This window comes from Heptranchias perlo, chromosome 24, assembly GCF_035084215.1.
Source record: "Heptranchias perlo isolate sHepPer1 chromosome 24, sHepPer1.hap1, whole genome shotgun sequence".
NCBI classification, from domain to species: domain Eukaryota; kingdom Metazoa; phylum Chordata; class Chondrichthyes; order Hexanchiformes; family Hexanchidae; genus Heptranchias; species Heptranchias perlo.
This window is the reverse complement of record NC_090348.1, coordinates 43,362,756-43,381,356: the sequence shown is the minus strand read 5'-3', so window position 1 is coordinate 43,381,356 and position 18,601 is coordinate 43,362,756. Positions and strand designations below refer to the sequence as shown.

Genomic DNA, 18,601 nt, shown 5'->3' with positions numbered 1-18,601 from the left:
TGCCATGTGGATTTCAGTGGAGCATAATGGTGGGTTAGTGATATTTTCATACTGATGTGAAAAAACACCTAGTAGTACAATAAGAGGTTTAGTCGCTTGAGATTTAAGTTGTTTTCAGACAAAATTTTGAGCTGTGACGGGTGTGTCACTCGTGGGATCTGTGGTAGTGGGAGCAATTTGAGGTGATGAATTAGCACTTTATGACTTGACATTGTAGTTGTTGTTAAGCTAACTTAAGGGTTAATTCATGGCAGGAGATCCCAGAGCCGTGTCATGTTCCTCTTGTGGGATGTGGGAATTCAGGGATCCTTCCTGTGTCCCTGATTCCTTCACCTGCGGGAAGTGTGTCCAGCTGCAGCTACTGTTTGACCGCTTGACGGCTCTGGAGCTGCGGATGGACTCACTTTGGAGCATCCGCGATGCTGAGAAAGTCGTTGATAGCACGTTCAGTGAGTTGGTCACACCACAGATAAAAATTACTGAGGGAGATAGTGAATGGGTGACCAACAGACAGAGGAAGAATAGGAAGGCAGTGCAGGGGTCCCCTGCGGTCATCTCCCTCCAAAACAGGTATACCGTTTTGGATACTGTTGGGGGAGATGGCTCACCAGGGGAAGGTGGCAGTGGCCAGGTTCATGGCACCGTGGCGGGCTCTGCTGCACAGGAGGGCAGGAAAAAGAGTGGCAGAGCTATAGTGATAGGGGACTCGATTGTAAGGGGAATAGACAGGCGTTTCTGCGGACGCAACCGAGACTCCAGGATGGTATGTTGCCTCCCTGGTGCAAGGGTCAGGGATGTCTCGGAGCGGCTGCAGGACATTCTGGAGGGGGAGGGTGAACAGCCAGTTGTCGTGGTGCATATAGGCACCAACGATATAGGTAAAAAACAGGATGAGGTCCTACAAGCTGAATTTAGGGAGTTAGGAGTTAAACTAAAGAGTAGGACCTCAAAGGTAGTAATCTCAGGATTGCTACCAGTGCCACGGGCTAGTCAGAGTAGGAATGACAGCATAGTTAGGATGAATACGTGGCTTGAGAAATGGTGCAAGAGGGAGGGATTCAAATTCCTGGGCCATTGGAACCGGTTCTGGGGGAGGTGGGACCAGTACAAATTGGACGGTCTGCATCTGGGCAGGACTGGAACCAATGTCCTAGGGGGAGTGTTTGCTAGTGCTGTTGGGGAGGGTTTAAACTAATGTGGCAGGGGGATGGGAACCGATGCAGGAAGTCAGTGGGAAGTAAAGTGGTGACAGAAACAAAAGGCAGTAAGGGAGAGTGTACAGAACATGACCGGACAGGTGGTCTGAGAAAGCAGGGCAAAGACCAAGGGAAGTCCAGATTAAACTGCATTTATTTCAATGCAAGAAGTCTGATGGGCAAGGCAGATGAACTCAGGGCATGGATGGGTACATGGGACTGGGATGTTATAGCTATTACTGAAACATGGCTAAGGGAAGGGCAGGACTGGCAGCTCAATGTTCCAGGGTACAGATGCTATAGGAAAGATAGAGCAGGAGGTAAGAGAGGAGGAGGAGTTGCGTTCTTGATTAGGGAGAACATCACGGCAGTAGTGAGAGGGGATATATCCGAGGGTTCGCCCACTGAGTCTATATGGGTAGAACTGAAAAATAAGAAGGGAGAGATCACTTTGATAGGATTGTACTACAGACCCCCAAATAGTCAACGGGAAATTGAGGAGCAAATATGTAAGGAGATTACAGACAGCTGCAAGAAAAATAGGGTGGTAATAGTAGGGGACCTTAACTTTCCCAACATTGACTGGGACAGCCATAGCATTAGGGGCTTGGATGGAGAGAAATTTGTTGAGTGTATTCAGGAGGAATTTCTCATTCAGTATGTGGATGGCCCGACTAGAGAGGGAGCAAAACTTGACCTCCTCTTGGGAAATAAGGAAGGGCAGGTGACAGAAGTGTTAGTGAGGGATCACTTTGGGACCAGTGGTCATAATTCCATTAGTTTTAAGATAGCTATGGGGAATGATAGGTCTGGCCCAAAAGTTAAAATTCTAAATTGGGGCAAGGCCAATTTTGATGGTATTAGACAGGAACTTTCAGAAGTTGATTGGGAGAGTCTGTTGGCAGGCAAAGGGACGTCTGGTAAGTGGGAGGCTTTCAAAAGTGTGTTAACCAGGGTTCAGGGTAAGCACATTCCTTATAAAGTGAAAGGCAAGGCTGGTAGAAGTAGGGAACCTTGGATGACTCGGGAGATTGAGGCCCTAGTCAAAAAGAAGGAGGCATATGACATGCATAGGCAGCTGGGATCAAGTGGATCCCTTGAAGAGTATAGAGATTGCCGGAGTAGAGTTAAGAGAGAAATCAGGAGGACAAAAAGGGGACATGAGATTGCTTTGGCAGATAAGGCAAAGGAGAATCCAAAGAGCTTCTACAAATACATAAAGGGCAAAAGAGAAACTAGGGAGAGAGTAGGGCCTCTTAAGGATCAACAAGGTCATCTATGTGCGGAACCACAAGAGATGGGTGAGATCCTGAATGAATATTTCACATCGGTATTTACGGTTGAGAAAGGCATGGATGTTAGGGAACTTGGGGAAATAAATAGTGATGTCTTGAGGAGTGTACATATTACAGAGAGGGAGGTGCTGGAAGTCTTAACGCGCATCAAGGTAGATAAATCTCCGGGACCTGATGAAATGTATCCCAGGACGTTATGGGAGGTTAGGGAGGAAATTGCTGGTCCCCTAGCAGAGATATTTGAATCATCCACCGCTACAGGTGAGGTGCCTGAAGATTCGAGGGTAGCAAATGTTGTGCCTTTGTTTAAGAAGGGCGGCAGGGAAAAGCCTGGGAACTACAGACCGGTGAGCCTGACATCTGTAGTGGGTAAGTTGTTAGAGGGTATTCTGAGGGACAGGATCTACAGGCATTTGGAGAGGCAGGGACTGATTAGGAACAGTCAGCATGGTTTTGTGAGAGGAAAATCATGTCTCACGAATTTGATTGAGTTTTTTGAAGGGGTAACCAAGATGATAGATGAGGGCTGTGCAGTAGACGTGGTCTACATGGACTTTAGCAAAGCCTTTGACAAGGTACCGCATGGTAGGTTGTTACATAAGGTTAAATCTCATGGGATCCAAGGTGAGGTAGCCAATTGGATACAAAATTGGCTTGACGACAGAAGACAGAGGGTGGTTGTAGAGGGTTGTTTTTCAAACTGAAGGCCTGTGTCCAGCGGTGTGCCTCAGGGATCGGTGCTGGGTCCGCTGTTATTTGTTATTTATATTAATGATTTGGATGAGAATTTAGGAGACATGGTTAGTAAGTTTGCAGATGACACCAAGATTGGTGGCATTGTGGACAGTGAAGAAGGTTATCTAGGATTGCAACGGGATCTTGATAAATTGGGCCAGTGGGCCGATGAATGGCAGATGGAGTTTAATTTAGATAAATGTGAGGTGATGCATTTTGGTAGATCAAATCGGGCCAGGACCTACTCCGTTAATGGTAGGGCGTTGGGGAGAGTTATAGAACAAAGAGATCGAGGAGTACAGGTTCATAGCTCCTTGAAAGTGGAGTCACAGGTGGATAGGGTGGTGAAGAAGGCATTCGGCATGCTTGGTTTCATTGGTCAGAACATTGAATACAGGAGTTGGGATGTCTTGTTGAAGTTGTACAGGACATTGGTAAGGCCACACTTGGAGTACTGTGTACAGTTCTGGTCACCCTATTATAGAAAGGATATTATTAAACTAGAAAGAGTGCAGAAAAGATTTACTAGGATGCTACCGGGACTTGATGGTTTGACTTATAGGGAGAGGTTAGATAGACTGGGACTTTTTCCCCTGGAGAGTAGGAGGTTTAGGGGTGATCTTATCGAAGTCTATAAAATAATGAGGGGCATAGAAAAGGTAGATAGTCAAAATCTTTTCCCAAAGGTAGGGGAGTCTATAACGAGGGGGCATAGATTGAAGGTGAGAGGGGAGAGATACAAAAGGGTCCAGAGGGGCAATTTTTTCACTCAAAGGGTGGTGAGTGTCTGGAACGAGCTGCCAGAGGCAGTAGTAGAGGCGGGTACAATTTTGTCTTTTAAAAAGCATTTGGACAGTTACATGGGTAAGATGGGTATAGAGGGATATGGGCCAAGTGCAGGCAATTGGGACTAGCTTAGTGGTATAAACTGGGCGACATGGACATGTTGGGCCGAAGGGCCTGTTTCCATGTTGTAACTTCTATGATTCTATGATTCTATAAGAGCAAATTGGCACAACAATCAAAGTGCTTTGGCTTAACCAGGCTTTTTTTCTGTTTTACCAAAATGCAAACTACCTCTAACGATAAAACACTGTACCATGCATAATACTTATCCTTAATATTACATTACCTCTGCTGGGATTTAGTATCCATGATCTCACAGACTATCACTACTACAGCCATGTTTGTCATTCGCAAAGCAGCCTACAAATCCATTGCAATATAACCTCCACACCTACCTCTAGCTCCATATGAATACAGCAGGCCAGACCCTCTCTGGCTACAGCTTCTAATGCATCTCTGCTGAGCCCGTAATAATGTCCATTGTACTTTATTGTCTCGATAAATTTCCCCTGCACAGAAGAACAAAAAATGGAGATGGAGACCAACATCTTAATGCATTGCAGCAGCACAAGAAATTGCAATGAGCAACAAGAGTTTCACACTTTGATGCAAAAATAAATTTGGGCGTAGTTAGGGAGCATTATATTTCTTAATTTGCATAATACTATGCTTAATTTTTTGTCTTAACAATTAGGTTGACAACTTTTTACTTATCCCGTCTCTACTTTCTCTTGCCTATTCTGGAGTTTGGAACACCTTTGAAAAATTGGGTTTTCAGTGGCAGAAGACTGACTTTCAAAAGAATCAATTGAAAGCCCATACTTGGAAGACTGACATGGTCATATCACAAATATGACTAGGTAAAACTTTGATGTACTTTTACAATTCAAACTAGGAACTAGCTGCCATCAAGTATGGTTCTCCATGGCTTGATCATCTAAATGAGGGTAAACTAAAGGTAATAAAGATCTCCCTCAATAATTCATCTTTAGAAAATAGATGCATCAGCCAGTTTAAATGGCAAGTCACACCATCAAACATTCTTTTGTTCATTTCACATCCATTCTTCTTAAGGGCAAATATTTTTACATTGGGGAACAGTTTTGAGGTGCCCCATTATAGAAAGGACACTAAAGTCATAAGGGAATGTACGGTGTACATTCATCAGGAAGATACTAGGGATGAGGAATTATACTTATGAGGAGAGACTTGAGATAATGAGACTATTTTCACTAAAGCAGAGAAGGTTAAAAGGAGATTTAATCAAGGTTTTTCAAATTATCAATTTAAAATTGTCACGAAGAGACTGAGGAGAGGGGTTAGGAGAGATTTCTTTGGGATGTTTTGCCATGGACAGTTGTTGAGGCAGACACCACTGCACCTTTTAAGGGAAATGGGGGTAAACATTTTAAGCGAAGCAGATAAAGGGCTAAGGGGGAAAGAGCAGAGCAGTCAGATTAATTTTGAATTGTTCTAACAATGGGCCAAGTGCCCTCCTTCTGTGCTGTAAGCTAATATGGTTCTAAACATCTAACTGGCTTGGAGAAGTACTGAGTCACATTACATCAGAAAACCAAATTAACATCAGTAAAGATACAGGCCTTGAAATTATGCTGTGTGGATATTAGCATACGTAGACTTAACGAGCCCAATATTAGAAGGGAGGTGGGTTGGCAGAGGGGGGTCGACTGGGCGCGTGGGTAATGTGCCCAGTGAATTCGGGGTGCTCCGCACGCGATCGCAGCCTAATTGAAGGTACTTACGCGTGCTTTCGGGTTTCCCGTTCCAGACCTGCGCAGCGGGCGCACTTCGCACCCGCATCACAGGCTGTCAGCAGGGGGAGCCCTATTTAAAGGGGCAGTCCTGCAATGCTCCTCCTGCAGCAAAGAACCAAATTTGGAGCATGGAGTAGGCCAGAGGCAAGGCTGCTCCAAGGTTCTCTGACTACTCACTCCAGGTGCTGCTCGATGGGGTGAGCAGGAGGAAGGAAATTCTGTTCCCATTGGATGGGAGGGGGTGGCCTCCCTCTGCCAGCAAGAAGGCCTGGCTGGAGGTGGCTGAGAAGGTCACCTTCAGCGGCAAGACTGGGACCGCACAAGCGGCTGGTGACAGAAATCTAACACTCAGCACTCATGATAGCGAATGATTGAGCATCACTTGGCATCTGCAGCATCTCAACATCTGTCCACATGCTTAATATTGCTTTCTATTCTCTTGCAGGGCCATCTGCGACCGCCGTGACTGTGTAGGGCGATTCCTCAGAGGACCTGCTGGCCTCTGAGGGTGCATCATCACATCTGAGCCAGCCATCCACCAGCACAGATACACACACCTCGGTAGGTCCCCGTCCTCACTTAGTTGGTCTTGCTCATGGTGAGTCACCACGCACGTGAGCACGAGCAGACCCTGGCGGCAGGGGCAGCCGTGGAGAGTCTGCGTCGGTGGGAGCACTCTTCTCCAGGCTCTGCTCAGCTTGACCCAGATGCTAAACCCTGGGGGCCAGCCATGAAAAGGAGTCATCGAGGGCCAGCAGCACATTGCCGAGGTACTGGAACAGTTGCCACGCGCACTCTCCACAATTGCACAGAGGATGGAGGAGTCCAACTCCTGCATGAGTGGAATGGTGGCACAGGTACAGGAGGGTATCTCCGAGATACTGTCACAGGGACGTGAAGGCATCTCTGAGATAGTGTCGCGGGTGGGAGCGAGAATGTCTGCGATGGAGCAAAGGCTAGCCTCCATTGAGCTTCAAGCACGGCTCAACAATGAGTCCATTCAGGCCCTGACAACAGCCGTTCTGATTCACGGTGAGCAACATTCTGCCGCCTTAAACAGGCTGACAGATACCTTACAACTGGCCTTCCATGGCTTCACACAAGTCCTCCAAACTGTCGTCCAGCAGGGTGGAAGGAGTGATGTGGGCCTCGGCCAGGAGAGGGATGATGGTGAAAGGGGACATGGAAATGGGGACGCCAGTCAAAGCGCTTCCACGTCTCACCCATTGCCCCCCACTCAACCAGAGGGCGTCCGCGCAAAGCATCTCATCGGTCAGGGCATGATCAAGAGCAATCTGCCACTACCTCTGCTGAAGCCACAGGGGTAGCACCAGGTAGGGGTTCCCGTAAACGTAAGGCGAAGGTTTTGTGAGCACAAAGGGGATGCACAAGGGTGTAAGACAAAATATGTTTTTGATTTACTTTTGTTTGTTTTGCAAAAAAACATAAAAATTTATCACCACTACTGCCATGTCTTTGCAAATCTTGTCTGGTTTGTGCAATAACACCCTTTCCTGAGGATCACCATGAAGACCCACACCTGATGCCACCTATTGTGTCACTGCAGAGAGGGTGCAGGTGTAATTGCAGGGCTCTTTTATGCAGACGACTGAGAGATGCCGGCAATGTCCCCGGTGGCACCCTGGAAGGATCCGGAGGAGAAGTTGTTGAGGGCAGTGGTGACTTTGACAGTGACAGGTAAGAAGACGGTGCTCGGGCCAGCCGGGAGCAGCTCGGCATCAAGGAGGCTGCAGATGTCCACGACTACAGGTCGAGTGACTCCGAGCCTCCGTGTGCACTGTTCCTCAGAGAGGCCCAGGAAGCTGAGCCTCGGTCTGTAGACCTTGTGGCGAGGGTAGTGCCTTTTGCGACGCATCTTTCTCTGTGGTTGCCCTCCCTCCTGCTGTGCAGGTGGATGTGTCACAGCACTGTGGTGTGGAGCTGCACGTGTCAGAGGTGGACGGCGTGGCCGTCGAGGTTGGTGATGCTGTTCGTCCTCAGAGGAGGTCACGACTGCAGCTAAGGCTGCCCCCATCCGGAAGATGTACGTTTGAGGGGGTCTGCAAGGTAGGTAAATGTGTCTGCACACTGGGGTTGAGGTTGCAAGTTGGTGATTTTTAGTGTTAGGAGGAGGGTGGTGCAGGCCAAACTGGATGGGGAGCCAATCAATCGGGCTGCTTTGTCTTGGATGGTGTCGAGTTTTTTGAGTGTTGTTGGAGCTGCACTCATCCAGACAAGTGGAGAGTATTCCATCACACTCCTGACTTGTGCCTTAGAGATGGTGGAAAGGCTTTGGGGAGTCAGAAGGTGAGTCACTCGCTGCAGAATATCCAGCCTCTAACCTGCTCTTGTAGCCACAGTATTTATATGGCTGGTCCAGTTAAGTTTCTGATCAATGGTAACCCCCAGGATGTTGATGGTGGGGGATTCAGCAATGGTAATGCCTTTGAATGTCAAGGGGAGGCGGTTAGACTCTCTCTTGTTGGAGATGGTCATTGCCTGGCACTTGTCAGGCGCGAATGTTACTTGCCACTTATGAGCCCAAGCCTGGATGTTGTCCAGGTCTTGCTGCATGCTGGCTCGGACTGCTTCATTATTTGAGGGGTTGGGAATGGAACTGAACAGTGTGCAATCATCAGCAAACATCCCCATTTCTGACCTTATGATGGAAGGAAGGTCATTGATGAAGCAGCTGAAGATGGTTGGGGCTAGGGCACTGCCTTGAGGAGCTCCTGCAGCAATGTCCTGGGGCTGAGATGATTGGCCTCCAACAACCACTACCATCCTTCTTTGTGCTAGGTATGACTCTAGCCACTGGAGAGTTTTCCCGATTCCCATTGACTTCAATTTTACTAGGGCACCTTGGTGCCACACTCGGTCAAATGCTACCTTGATGTCAAGGGCAGTCACTCTCACCTCACCTCTGGAATTCAGCTCTTTTGTCCATGTTTGGACCAAGACTGTAATGAGGTCTGGAGCCGAGTGGTCCTGGCGGAACCCAAACTGAGAATCGGTGAGCAGGTTATTGTAGAGTAAGTGCCGCTTGATAGCACTGTCGACGACATCTTCCATCACTTTGCTGATGATTGAGAGTAGATTGATGGGGCGGTAATTGGCCGGATTGGATTTGTCCTGCTTTTTGTGGACAGGAATGCCTGGGCAATTTTCCACATTGTCGGGTAGATGTCAGTGTTGTAGCTGTACTGGAACAGCTTGGCTGGAGGCGCAGCTAGTTCTGGAGCACAAGTCTTCAGCACTACAGCCGGGATGTTGTCGGGGCCCATAGCCTTTGCTGTATCCAGTGCATTCAGCCTTTTCTTGATATCACGTGGAGTGAATCGAATTGGCTGAAGACTGGCTTCTGTGATGGTGGGGATATCGGGAGGAGGCCGAGATGGATCATCCACTCGGCACTTCTGGCTGAAGATGGTTGCAAACGCTTCAGCCTTGTCTTTTGCACTCACGTGCTGGACTCCGCCATCATTGAGGATGGGGATGTTTGCAGAGCCTCCTCCTCCTGTTAGTTATTTAATTGTCCACCACCATTCACGACTGGATGTGGCAGGACTGCAGAGCTTTGATCTGATCCGTTGGTTGTGGAATCGCTTAGCTCTGTCTATAGCATGTTGCTTCCGCTGTTTAGCATGCATGTAGTCCTGAGTTGTAGCTTCACCAGGTTGGCACCTCATTTTTAGGTACGCCTGGTGCTGCTCCTGGCATGCTTTTCTACACTCCTCATTGAACCAGAGTTGATCCCCTGGCTTGATATAACCTTTGCTCATTTATTTAGGTAGATTCAGTAAATCCTTCAAATGGGTACTCCCCAATTTTAATACTTTTTAAAATCAACAGGATAGAAAAAGGTCATAATTTGACAGGTCATTTTTTTTTATTGGGCTGCTCTTGTCCATATCCCAGTGAGTGAGAACGAGTTTCCTGACCACAGTGGGTACATTACATAGAATGACATAGAAAATACAGCACGGAAACAGGCCATTCGGCCCAACTGGTCTATGCTGGTGTTTATGCTCCACACAAGTTTCCTCCCACCCTACTTGATCTAACCCTATCAGCATATCCTTCTATTCCTTTCTCCCTCATCTATTTATCCAGCTTCCCCTTAAAAGCATCTATGCTATTCGCCTCAACTGCTCCATGTGGTTGCAAGTTCCACATTCTAACCACTCTCTGGGTAAAGATGTTTTCCTTATTCCTGAATTCCATATTGGCTTTATTACACACGTCTACCCTATCAGGTAGGGACTGGTAAGGGGACAAAACTGGGTTGGTGGTGGTGAACATAGCCTGAAAAAACAAAAGGGCTCCTAATGGTAGTCTCCCTCTTTCATAAGCTACGTATAGAATTTAAAAATAAATATATTGTGGGGGAAGATTTCCTCTGTGTGGTCTGTATGACAACCGTTTTTAAATGCTGTGTAATGATTTAATTACACATAATGTGCAGACGAAATCTTCCCAGATACCAGCTAGCTGATTTATTTTTTAGTTACAGGACATGATGAATATTTTACTGATCAACAAATTTGTATTTTTTTATTCTTTGCTCCAGGAGTCAAAAATCAAACCTTTTAATATAATAGCCCTCAGAGTGCTCAGTAGGATACTAGAGGACAAAAACTTAATGCATTCATCTGAAAATCGTCTCCCTCTGCAACTACAGCAGAAGCATTAACCTGTCTAAGATAAATAATACCTCCATAAAATAGACTTTAGGATGAACTTGCTGAGTGCTAAAATTCCATGTGTGATTTCAATGCCAGTCTTCTTAAAATGTCTATTTTTTTTTCATTTGACTAACCTCAGGTTTTGCATTAACTGTGTGTATTTTGGGGCAATGCAAAATGTCCCACAATTTATTTCATATTAACAAAATGTCTATTTTTTTATCTGAGCAAGTAGACATTGAAAATAATTAAATCTTCTCATTTCAACAGCAAAAACCAGCAATGATAATGGTTACAAATATTTTTAAATTGGAGATTGAGTGGCATCCAATGGAAAGCAAAATCCATCAGCAATTTAATATTAGAGGTGAAAGGAAAAAAAACTGTCAAGGCTGAAAGTCTGAAATAAGAATAGAAAATGCTGAAAATACACTACGTTCTTTCACCTATGTCATTTTTTTTAGTTTAACATATGTGGAAACAACAACCATTGTGATGTTGTCACAAAGCCCAATTCTAAATATCACAGGCAACCACTTTAGATGACTAGGTCACAAAATACATTCAGATGAAGGCGGCTCATTTAATCTCATACTTTCAGAATACTTAATCCTACTATTGAAGGAATTGATAGGGTAGATAGAGAGTAATTATTTCCTCTGGTTGGGGAATCTAGAACAAGGAGGCAAAAACTTAAAATTAAGGCTAGGCTTTTCAGGAGTGATGTCAGGAAGCACTTCTTCACACAAAGGGTAGTGGAAATTTGGAACGCTCTCAACCAGAAAGCTGTTGAGGCTGGGGGTTCAAATGAAAATGTCAAATATGAGATTGATAGATTTTTGTTAGGCAAGTGTATTAAGAGTTACAGAACCAAGACGGGTAGATGGAGTTAAGATAGAGATCAGCCATGATCTAACTGAATGGCTTACTTCTGCTCCTAAGTCCCTATCTTCCCATTGCACCTTTAACATTTAGGTTTACCTGAAAGATGGCACCTCTGTGAATGTAGCACTCCTTTGGTACTGAACTGGATAATCTAAAGACCAAGATGTAGAATCAGTTTGGGTAGAGATAAGAAATAGTAAAGGCAAGAAGTCACTGGTGGGAGTAGTTTGTAGGCCCCCTAACAATAACCACACTGTAGGACAGGGAATACAGGAAGAAATAATGGGGGCTTGTGAGAAAGGAACAGTGATAATCATGGATGATTTTAATATACATATAGATTGGAAGAATCCGATTGGCAAAGGTAGCCTGGAAGATGAGTTCATAGAGTGCTTCCGGGTTTCTTAGAGCAGCACGTTCTAGAGTCAGAGAGCAGGCTATTCTAGATCTGGTAATGTGTAATGAGGCAGGATTAATTAATGACCTCATTGTAAAGGAGCCTCTCGGTGGCAGTGTGATTGAATTTCACGTTCAGTTTGAGGGAGAGAAGAGTAAGTCTAAGACTAAAGTTTTAAACTGAAATAAGGGCAATTATGAGGGCATGAACTGGGAACTTAGGTTAAGGGATATGTCAGTAGAGATGCAGTGGCAGACATTTAATGAGATATTTCATAACACTCAGCAAAGATACATTCCAGTGAAAAAGAAAGACTCTAGGGGAAGGATGTACTATCCGTGGCGAACTAAGGAAGTTAAAGGTAGTATCAAATTGAAAGAAAAAGCATACAGTTCCGTGAAGATTAGTGGCAGGTCAGAAGATTGGACAGAATATAAAAAACAGCAAAGAATGACTAAAAGAATAATAAGGAGGGAGAAATTAGAGTACGAGAGAAAGCTAGCTAGAAATATAAAAATACATAGTAAGAGTTTCTACATGTATTTAAAAAGGAAAAGAGTAAATAAAGTGAGCATTGGTCTGGGGAATTAATAATGGAGAATAAGGAAATGGCGGATGAACTGAACAGATATTTTGCATCTGTCTTCACTGTAGAGGATACAAATAACATGCCAGAAATAATTGTAAATCAAGAGGTGAAAGGGAGGAAGGAACTTAAAACATTTATAATCACCAGGGAAAGGATTCTGAAAAAATTATTAGAACTAAAAGCTGACAAGTCCCCAGGTCCTGACGGACTTCATCCTAGGGCCTTAAAAGAAGTGGCTGCAGAGATAGTAGATGCATTGGTATTAATTTTCCAAAATTCCCTAGATTCTGGAAGGGTCCCATCAGATTGGAAAATAGCGAATATAACTCCTCTATTCAAGAAAGGACGGAGACAGAAAGCAGGAAACTATAGGCCAGTTAGCTTAACATCTGTCACAGGGAAAATGCTAGAATCTATTATTAAGGAGGTTATAGCAGGGCACTTAGAAAATCTCAATGCAATCAGGCAGAGTCAACACGGCTTTATGAAAGGGAAATCGTGTTTGACTAATTTATTAGAGTTCTTTGAGGAAGTAACAAGCAACGTGGATAAAGGGGATGCTGTGGATGTGGTTTACTTGGATTTCCAGAAGGCTTTTGACAAGGTGCCGCATCAAAGGCTACTTCACAAAATAAGAGCTCATGGTGTAGGGGATATCATATTAGCATGGATAAAGGATTGGTGAGCTAACAGGAAACAGGGAGTAGGTAAAAATGGGTCATTTTCAGGTTGGCAAGATGCAACGAATGGAGTGCCACAGGGATCAGTGCTTGGGCCTCAACTATTTACAATCTATATCAATGACTTGGATGAAGGGACCGAATGTATGGTTGCTAAATTTGCTGATGGCATAAAGGTGGGTAGGAAAGTAAGTTGTGAAGAGGACATAAGGAGTCTGCAAAGGGATATAGATAGGTTAAGTGAGTGGGCAAAAATTTGGCAGATGGAGTATAATGTGGGAAAATGTGAACTTGTCCACTTTGGCAGGAGGAATAGAAAAGCAGTATATTATTCAAATGGAGAGAGATTGCAGAACGCTGAGGTACAGAGGGATCTGGGTGTCCTAGTACATGAATCACAAAAAGTTAGTATGCAGATACAGCAAGTGATTAGGAAGGCAAATGGAATGTTGTCATTTATTGCAAGGGGAATGGAATATAAAAGTAGAGGTGTTTTGCTACAGTTGTACAGGGCATTAGTGAGACCACATCTAGAATACTGTGTGCAGTTTTGGTCTCCTTATTTAAGAAAGGACATAATTGCTTCAGAGAAGGTTCACTCGACTGATTCCTAGGATGAGGGGGTTATCTTATGAGGAAAGGTTGGATAAGTCAGGCCTATATACACTGGAGTTTAGAAGAATGAGAGGTGATCTTATTGAAACATATAAGATCCTGAGGGGACTAGAAGGGGTAGATGCTGAGGGGATATTTCCCCTTGTGGGACAGACAAGAACTAAGGGCCACAGTTTAAAAATAAGGGGTCTCCCATTTAAGACAGAGATGAGGAGAATTTTTTTCTCTCAGAGGGTCATGAGTCTGTGGAACTCCCTTCCCCAGACAGCGGTGGAGGCAGGGCCATTGAATATTTTTAAGGCTGAGTTAGATAGATTCCTGATTAACAAGGGAGTCAAAGATTATAGTAGTTAGACGGGAAAGTAGGGTTGAGGTCACAACAAGATTAGCCATGATCTTATCAAATGGCAGAGCAGGCTCGAGGGGCCGAGTGGCCTACTCCTGCTCTTAATTCGTATGTTCGTATGAACTGGAGTGCCAACCTAGATTATCTGTTCCATTCCTCGAGTGAGACTTGAACCCATAACCTTCTGACGCAGAGATGACAATGTCACCAATTAAACCAAGCTGACACCCCCAAGCCCAGTTGACACTCAAACATTAAAACCGCAACAACTTACATTTATATAGCACCTTTAACAATAATAAATGACCCCAGACGCTTCAGATAGGAGAATCAGATGCCAGGCAAAACTAAGGAAGATGAGCAAAAGCAGACTCGACGAGATGAATTTTGAGGACTCTTTTGAAGGTGGTAAGTCATCTCGATGTGAACACCAAAGTCTACAACCATTGGGATGCACTGTCAAAAAGATTTCCTGACAAGCTTGGTTATATAAAGGCTAGTGAATTTCCCTGACAAAACTGGTTACTTAGAAGTTTGGCTCAATGGGCAAATATGTTACATGGCATGGTACTGTGCCATACGCAGCAAGCAAAATCCCAAGATCGGTTCCTAGTCCATGTTCATTTAGCTGCTTTCAGCCTGGAAGGCACTGAGGCCACCATCCTCAGTTTTGCTGGGCTGAAGAGGATAATCAGCAGGAGCTTCCACTTCTGATCACCATTCTGTGACCCTTTCAAACCCAATTCCTGGACTGTGTATATGCCTGGACATTAGGCAAGGATAAGATCGGACTCTGCTATAATGTTTCCCAAGATCAATAAACTACTGACGATCACTGCCTAGGCTCAGACGTGACGATCGGGCGCGCTGGTGAGTTTCTGGAGCTATGAGCTCCCATGAGTCACCAGCAGTAGACTAACACGAGTCATCGCCTTCAGGAGAGAAGAAAATTGAAAAACGTTCTTTTTTTAAAACAAAAAGCCGGTGACTAAAGTGAACAAGTGTATAATAGAGAGAATCACACAGCATGACAGATGGAATGCAGAGTATAGAACACTTGGGGCTCATCAGTAACTGTTCCTTCACTATGATGAAATAAACACTGTATCCCCGTTGTCACAGTGGATTTGCCCTCTATTTAATTGTTACGTCCTTCATCAGGAATTCTGCTCAGTAGATTTTGCATTAAGTTTCCCTAGTGGTCTCGTGGTTAGGATTCGGCGCTCTCACTGCCACAACCCAGGTTCGATTCCTGGTCAGGGAACATGACTTTCTTTGCTCTTGCATAGACCCGGCGCGGACTCTATGGGCTGAATGGCCTCCTTCCGTGCTGTAACCTTTCTGTGATGCTATGATTTTGAAGTACAGGATTTTTGGGTTTGGATCAGAATTTTGCTCAAATGTGAATTTTAATCAATCAGACAATGTGAGAGGGGTGACGACTGGCAGTGCCAAGAGTTACGCCTACGATTCCTCCATCTCACTAAGCTGCTGATCTCAGCTATATCATAATAGGAAAGCATAAAGGGGGTGTCAGGTGCTACCCCATGATGAGAGAGACTGAGTCATGTCTGAATTTCTGACTCATCTCCAGTTCAGAGTTGCTCAGGTAAAATCCTGGGAGCAGGTCACCTGCACAGCCTCTCAACCATAGTTGGTGCATGGTCAATTAGATCAAGTTGGGGAAAAGAAGTTATAAAAGGGGTCACAATTTCACAAAATGGTAAAACAATGTTAATGAAGAATTACACGCCAAATAAGTGGCCTTCAGCTGCCTAGGCCCTAAGCTCTGGAATTCCCTTCCTACACCTCTCCACCTCCTTTATGACGCTCCTTAAAACCTACCTCTTTGACCAAGCTTTTGGTCACCTGAACTAATATCCCCTTATGTAGCTCGGTGTCGAATTTTGTTTGATAATCGCTCCTGTGAAGCATCTTAGGACGTTTTATTATGTTAAAGGCTCTATATAAATGCAAGTTGTTGTTGTGTGAAATTATATGGAGCCAAAAATGCTTATACTAGTCATCATTTGAAATAAGGAGAACTCTACTATGGCTTCCTTCATGCCCATACAATGACTTCCTGTTCTTAGTCAAGCTATTGGGAGATGGCGAGCAGATTCAAGGTGCTTCTCATAAGAGAAAGCAGATATGCAGAATCAAAGAGCAAACAGCCCAACCATTACACCCTTGCACCACACACACATCTGCAGACGGTCCGTCTCTCAAGTGGACAATTGTGTATAGCCGGGGGGGTGGGGGGTGGTGAGAAGATATTTGGTTTGTTTTTTAAAATGGGGGAATGGAAATAAAACAAAAGAAAAAATTACATCTGTCCCAATAGGATACAAGGCAACAGCACTGGGATTACAAAGTGCAATTTAACCAAGTTCTAAATATTGAATTTTACTATTGCGTTATGTTTTTCCCATTGGAATAACAGATTTAAAATGTGAAAGAAATGGAAGAGGAGTCGCAGAAAAGTGTAATTCCAAAGAGCTGAATTCCAGATCGGCAGGACAGAGGTCTAAGAGTAGACTTCCCTGCAAAGTGAGCTTTGTCATGGGGACCTGCTGCACAAATGGCAGACATTTTTCCACAGAATGGAAGCAAAAGCTGGAGACATTTCAGGCCACCTTCAAGCAGATCCTCTGTTGGCCTACTACTGTTCCTATGTTCTCTACTTATGATTGGAACATAGGAACAGTAGTAGGCCATTCAGCCCCTCGAGCCTGTTCTGCCATTCAATTATAATGAATAATGGCACAAAGTACCCACAAGAGGGAAAGGGGAAAATTAATAAAATACCTTCAAAGAAGAATAGGATGATGATAATGGAGTATCAGGCAAGGGGATACAAGCAATAACAGTTACTAACCATTGAATGTTTAAAACGGTTTCAGATTGAATATTATGGCCATTTCACTTGACAAACATTTACCAACTTGTGGCATGAGGTTGATGATTGAACTCATTGTACTTTGCCCAACAGTAAATCTCAGGCCCCAGTGCACACACGGAGAGAAGGCAATTCTGCTTTAATAAAAATTCTGGAAAGGTTTGCAAAGTGTTTAAGAAAAAAACCATTATGAATTCATTATGTCCAATCTTTTACATGGGTCTCTAATGTTAGAGAATTCTTACCAGTCGAATCATGTCTTCAAACGCTTGTTCAGATACAAAGTGATAATCACATCCATCCTCTTCTCCAACGTAAAGATTTCGGGTTGTGTGACAGATACTGGAAAAAAAAGTTAAAATATATGCCTCTGCAAATCATTTTGCTAATACAGGACCTGATGTGGATCTGCCTCATCGGAGAAGCAGCTCTGAAGGTGCTTGAAACCAGATGGATCTGCACAGCAGATGTAAAAATAAAAGGAAATAGCTTGTTTGAAATATCAGATCACCTGACAAATCGTGACAGAACAAGCAGACTACACCTGGATTGATTTCTTCTATAGACCCATCAACTTAATTTCTATTTTGATAAATTTCATACTCATCAAATTGTTGAGGGATGGGAGATTTTTAAAAAACTTTTTGCACCCAATGCCAGTATTAAGCACTTTCAGGTCAGGTACAATATTATGCAGGAAGACTAAATGCTCTGATTGCTATGTGTAGCCATATCATGAATGCATTCAAAAATAACTTGCTTATGATTTTGCTATAAACACCAGCCAGAGAAGAACAACATATTTACGATGCTGCTACACATAGCGACAGAAGAATTTGTCCTCCAATACGCCATAACTTCAGACTCGGAAAAGTGTCTCCTACTATACCAGTGTAACAGTCCATTTCCTGGCCTTTCGGAGTGAGACTACTAACTTGATGCCAATTAGTGCTGAATTATGGGCAGTTTTGTGCTGTTGTTCCACCCCCAATTGGATCGGTTTTGAAATCTGGCTCAAATTCATTAGCAGAGACAGAGAGACAGTCAAAGAGAGACAGCGAGAGAGAAGACTTTCATTACATCAATCTGGGCTAGTTTTGAACCCAAGTGTCAGAGATGAAAGAACAGTGTTCTAACCCACTGAACTGCTCATTTCCTCCATCTTTTCTCAACAGCAATATTTTAAGACACTTTACTGTGCTGTCTGGCTATGAAAGGTGCTGAAACCAAAAGGAAACAGATGTCCTCATACAAATTGGTTCTTTAGTTAAACCGACAGAAAGAGAACAAAGCTATTTGTTTCAGATGTGCGCAGTAGATGTGTCCCTGGTAATGTACAACACTCGATTCCATCACTACAGGCAACCAGCAGTGCTTCAAAAGATGCCGTTCCAAATTTGGAATAATTTAACAAAAAGAACCTCAATTTACACAAGCAAAATGTGGGTCATGTGGTGCTTGTAAAACCTTCCTTTCAAAGACTTTTTTTTAAAAAACAAAAATCGTTTTGAACTGCCTCCATGGCACACTGACAAAGTACAGGAATAACACAAGATGTAAACATGGTCACTGTCATTCTTCTATTTTATAAACTTACCAAGGCCAACCGTGCTGGTGAAACATTTGGTAAGTGCTACATTCTTCAACACATTACAGCC

At 44.1% G+C, this 18,601-nt stretch overlaps 1 protein-coding gene across 2 annotated transcripts in view; it reads right to left on the bottom strand.

Moving 5' to 3' along the window:
• Nucleotides 1-18,601, bottom strand: part of lrguk (leucine-rich repeats and guanylate kinase domain containing) — a 109,132-nt gene that overhangs the window by 41,120 nt on the left and 49,411 nt on the right. For both annotated transcript variants that reach the window (XM_068005176.1, XM_068005177.1), the window contains exons 12-13: nucleotides 17,189-17,285; nucleotides 4,468-4,581 (exon numbers count right to left, since the gene is read on the bottom strand). In XM_068005176.1, coding sequence (XP_067861277.1) covers nucleotides 4,468-4,581; nucleotides 17,189-17,285 — 211 coding nt within the window. The remainder of the gene's footprint in view (nucleotides 1-4,467; nucleotides 4,582-17,188; nucleotides 17,286-18,601) is intronic.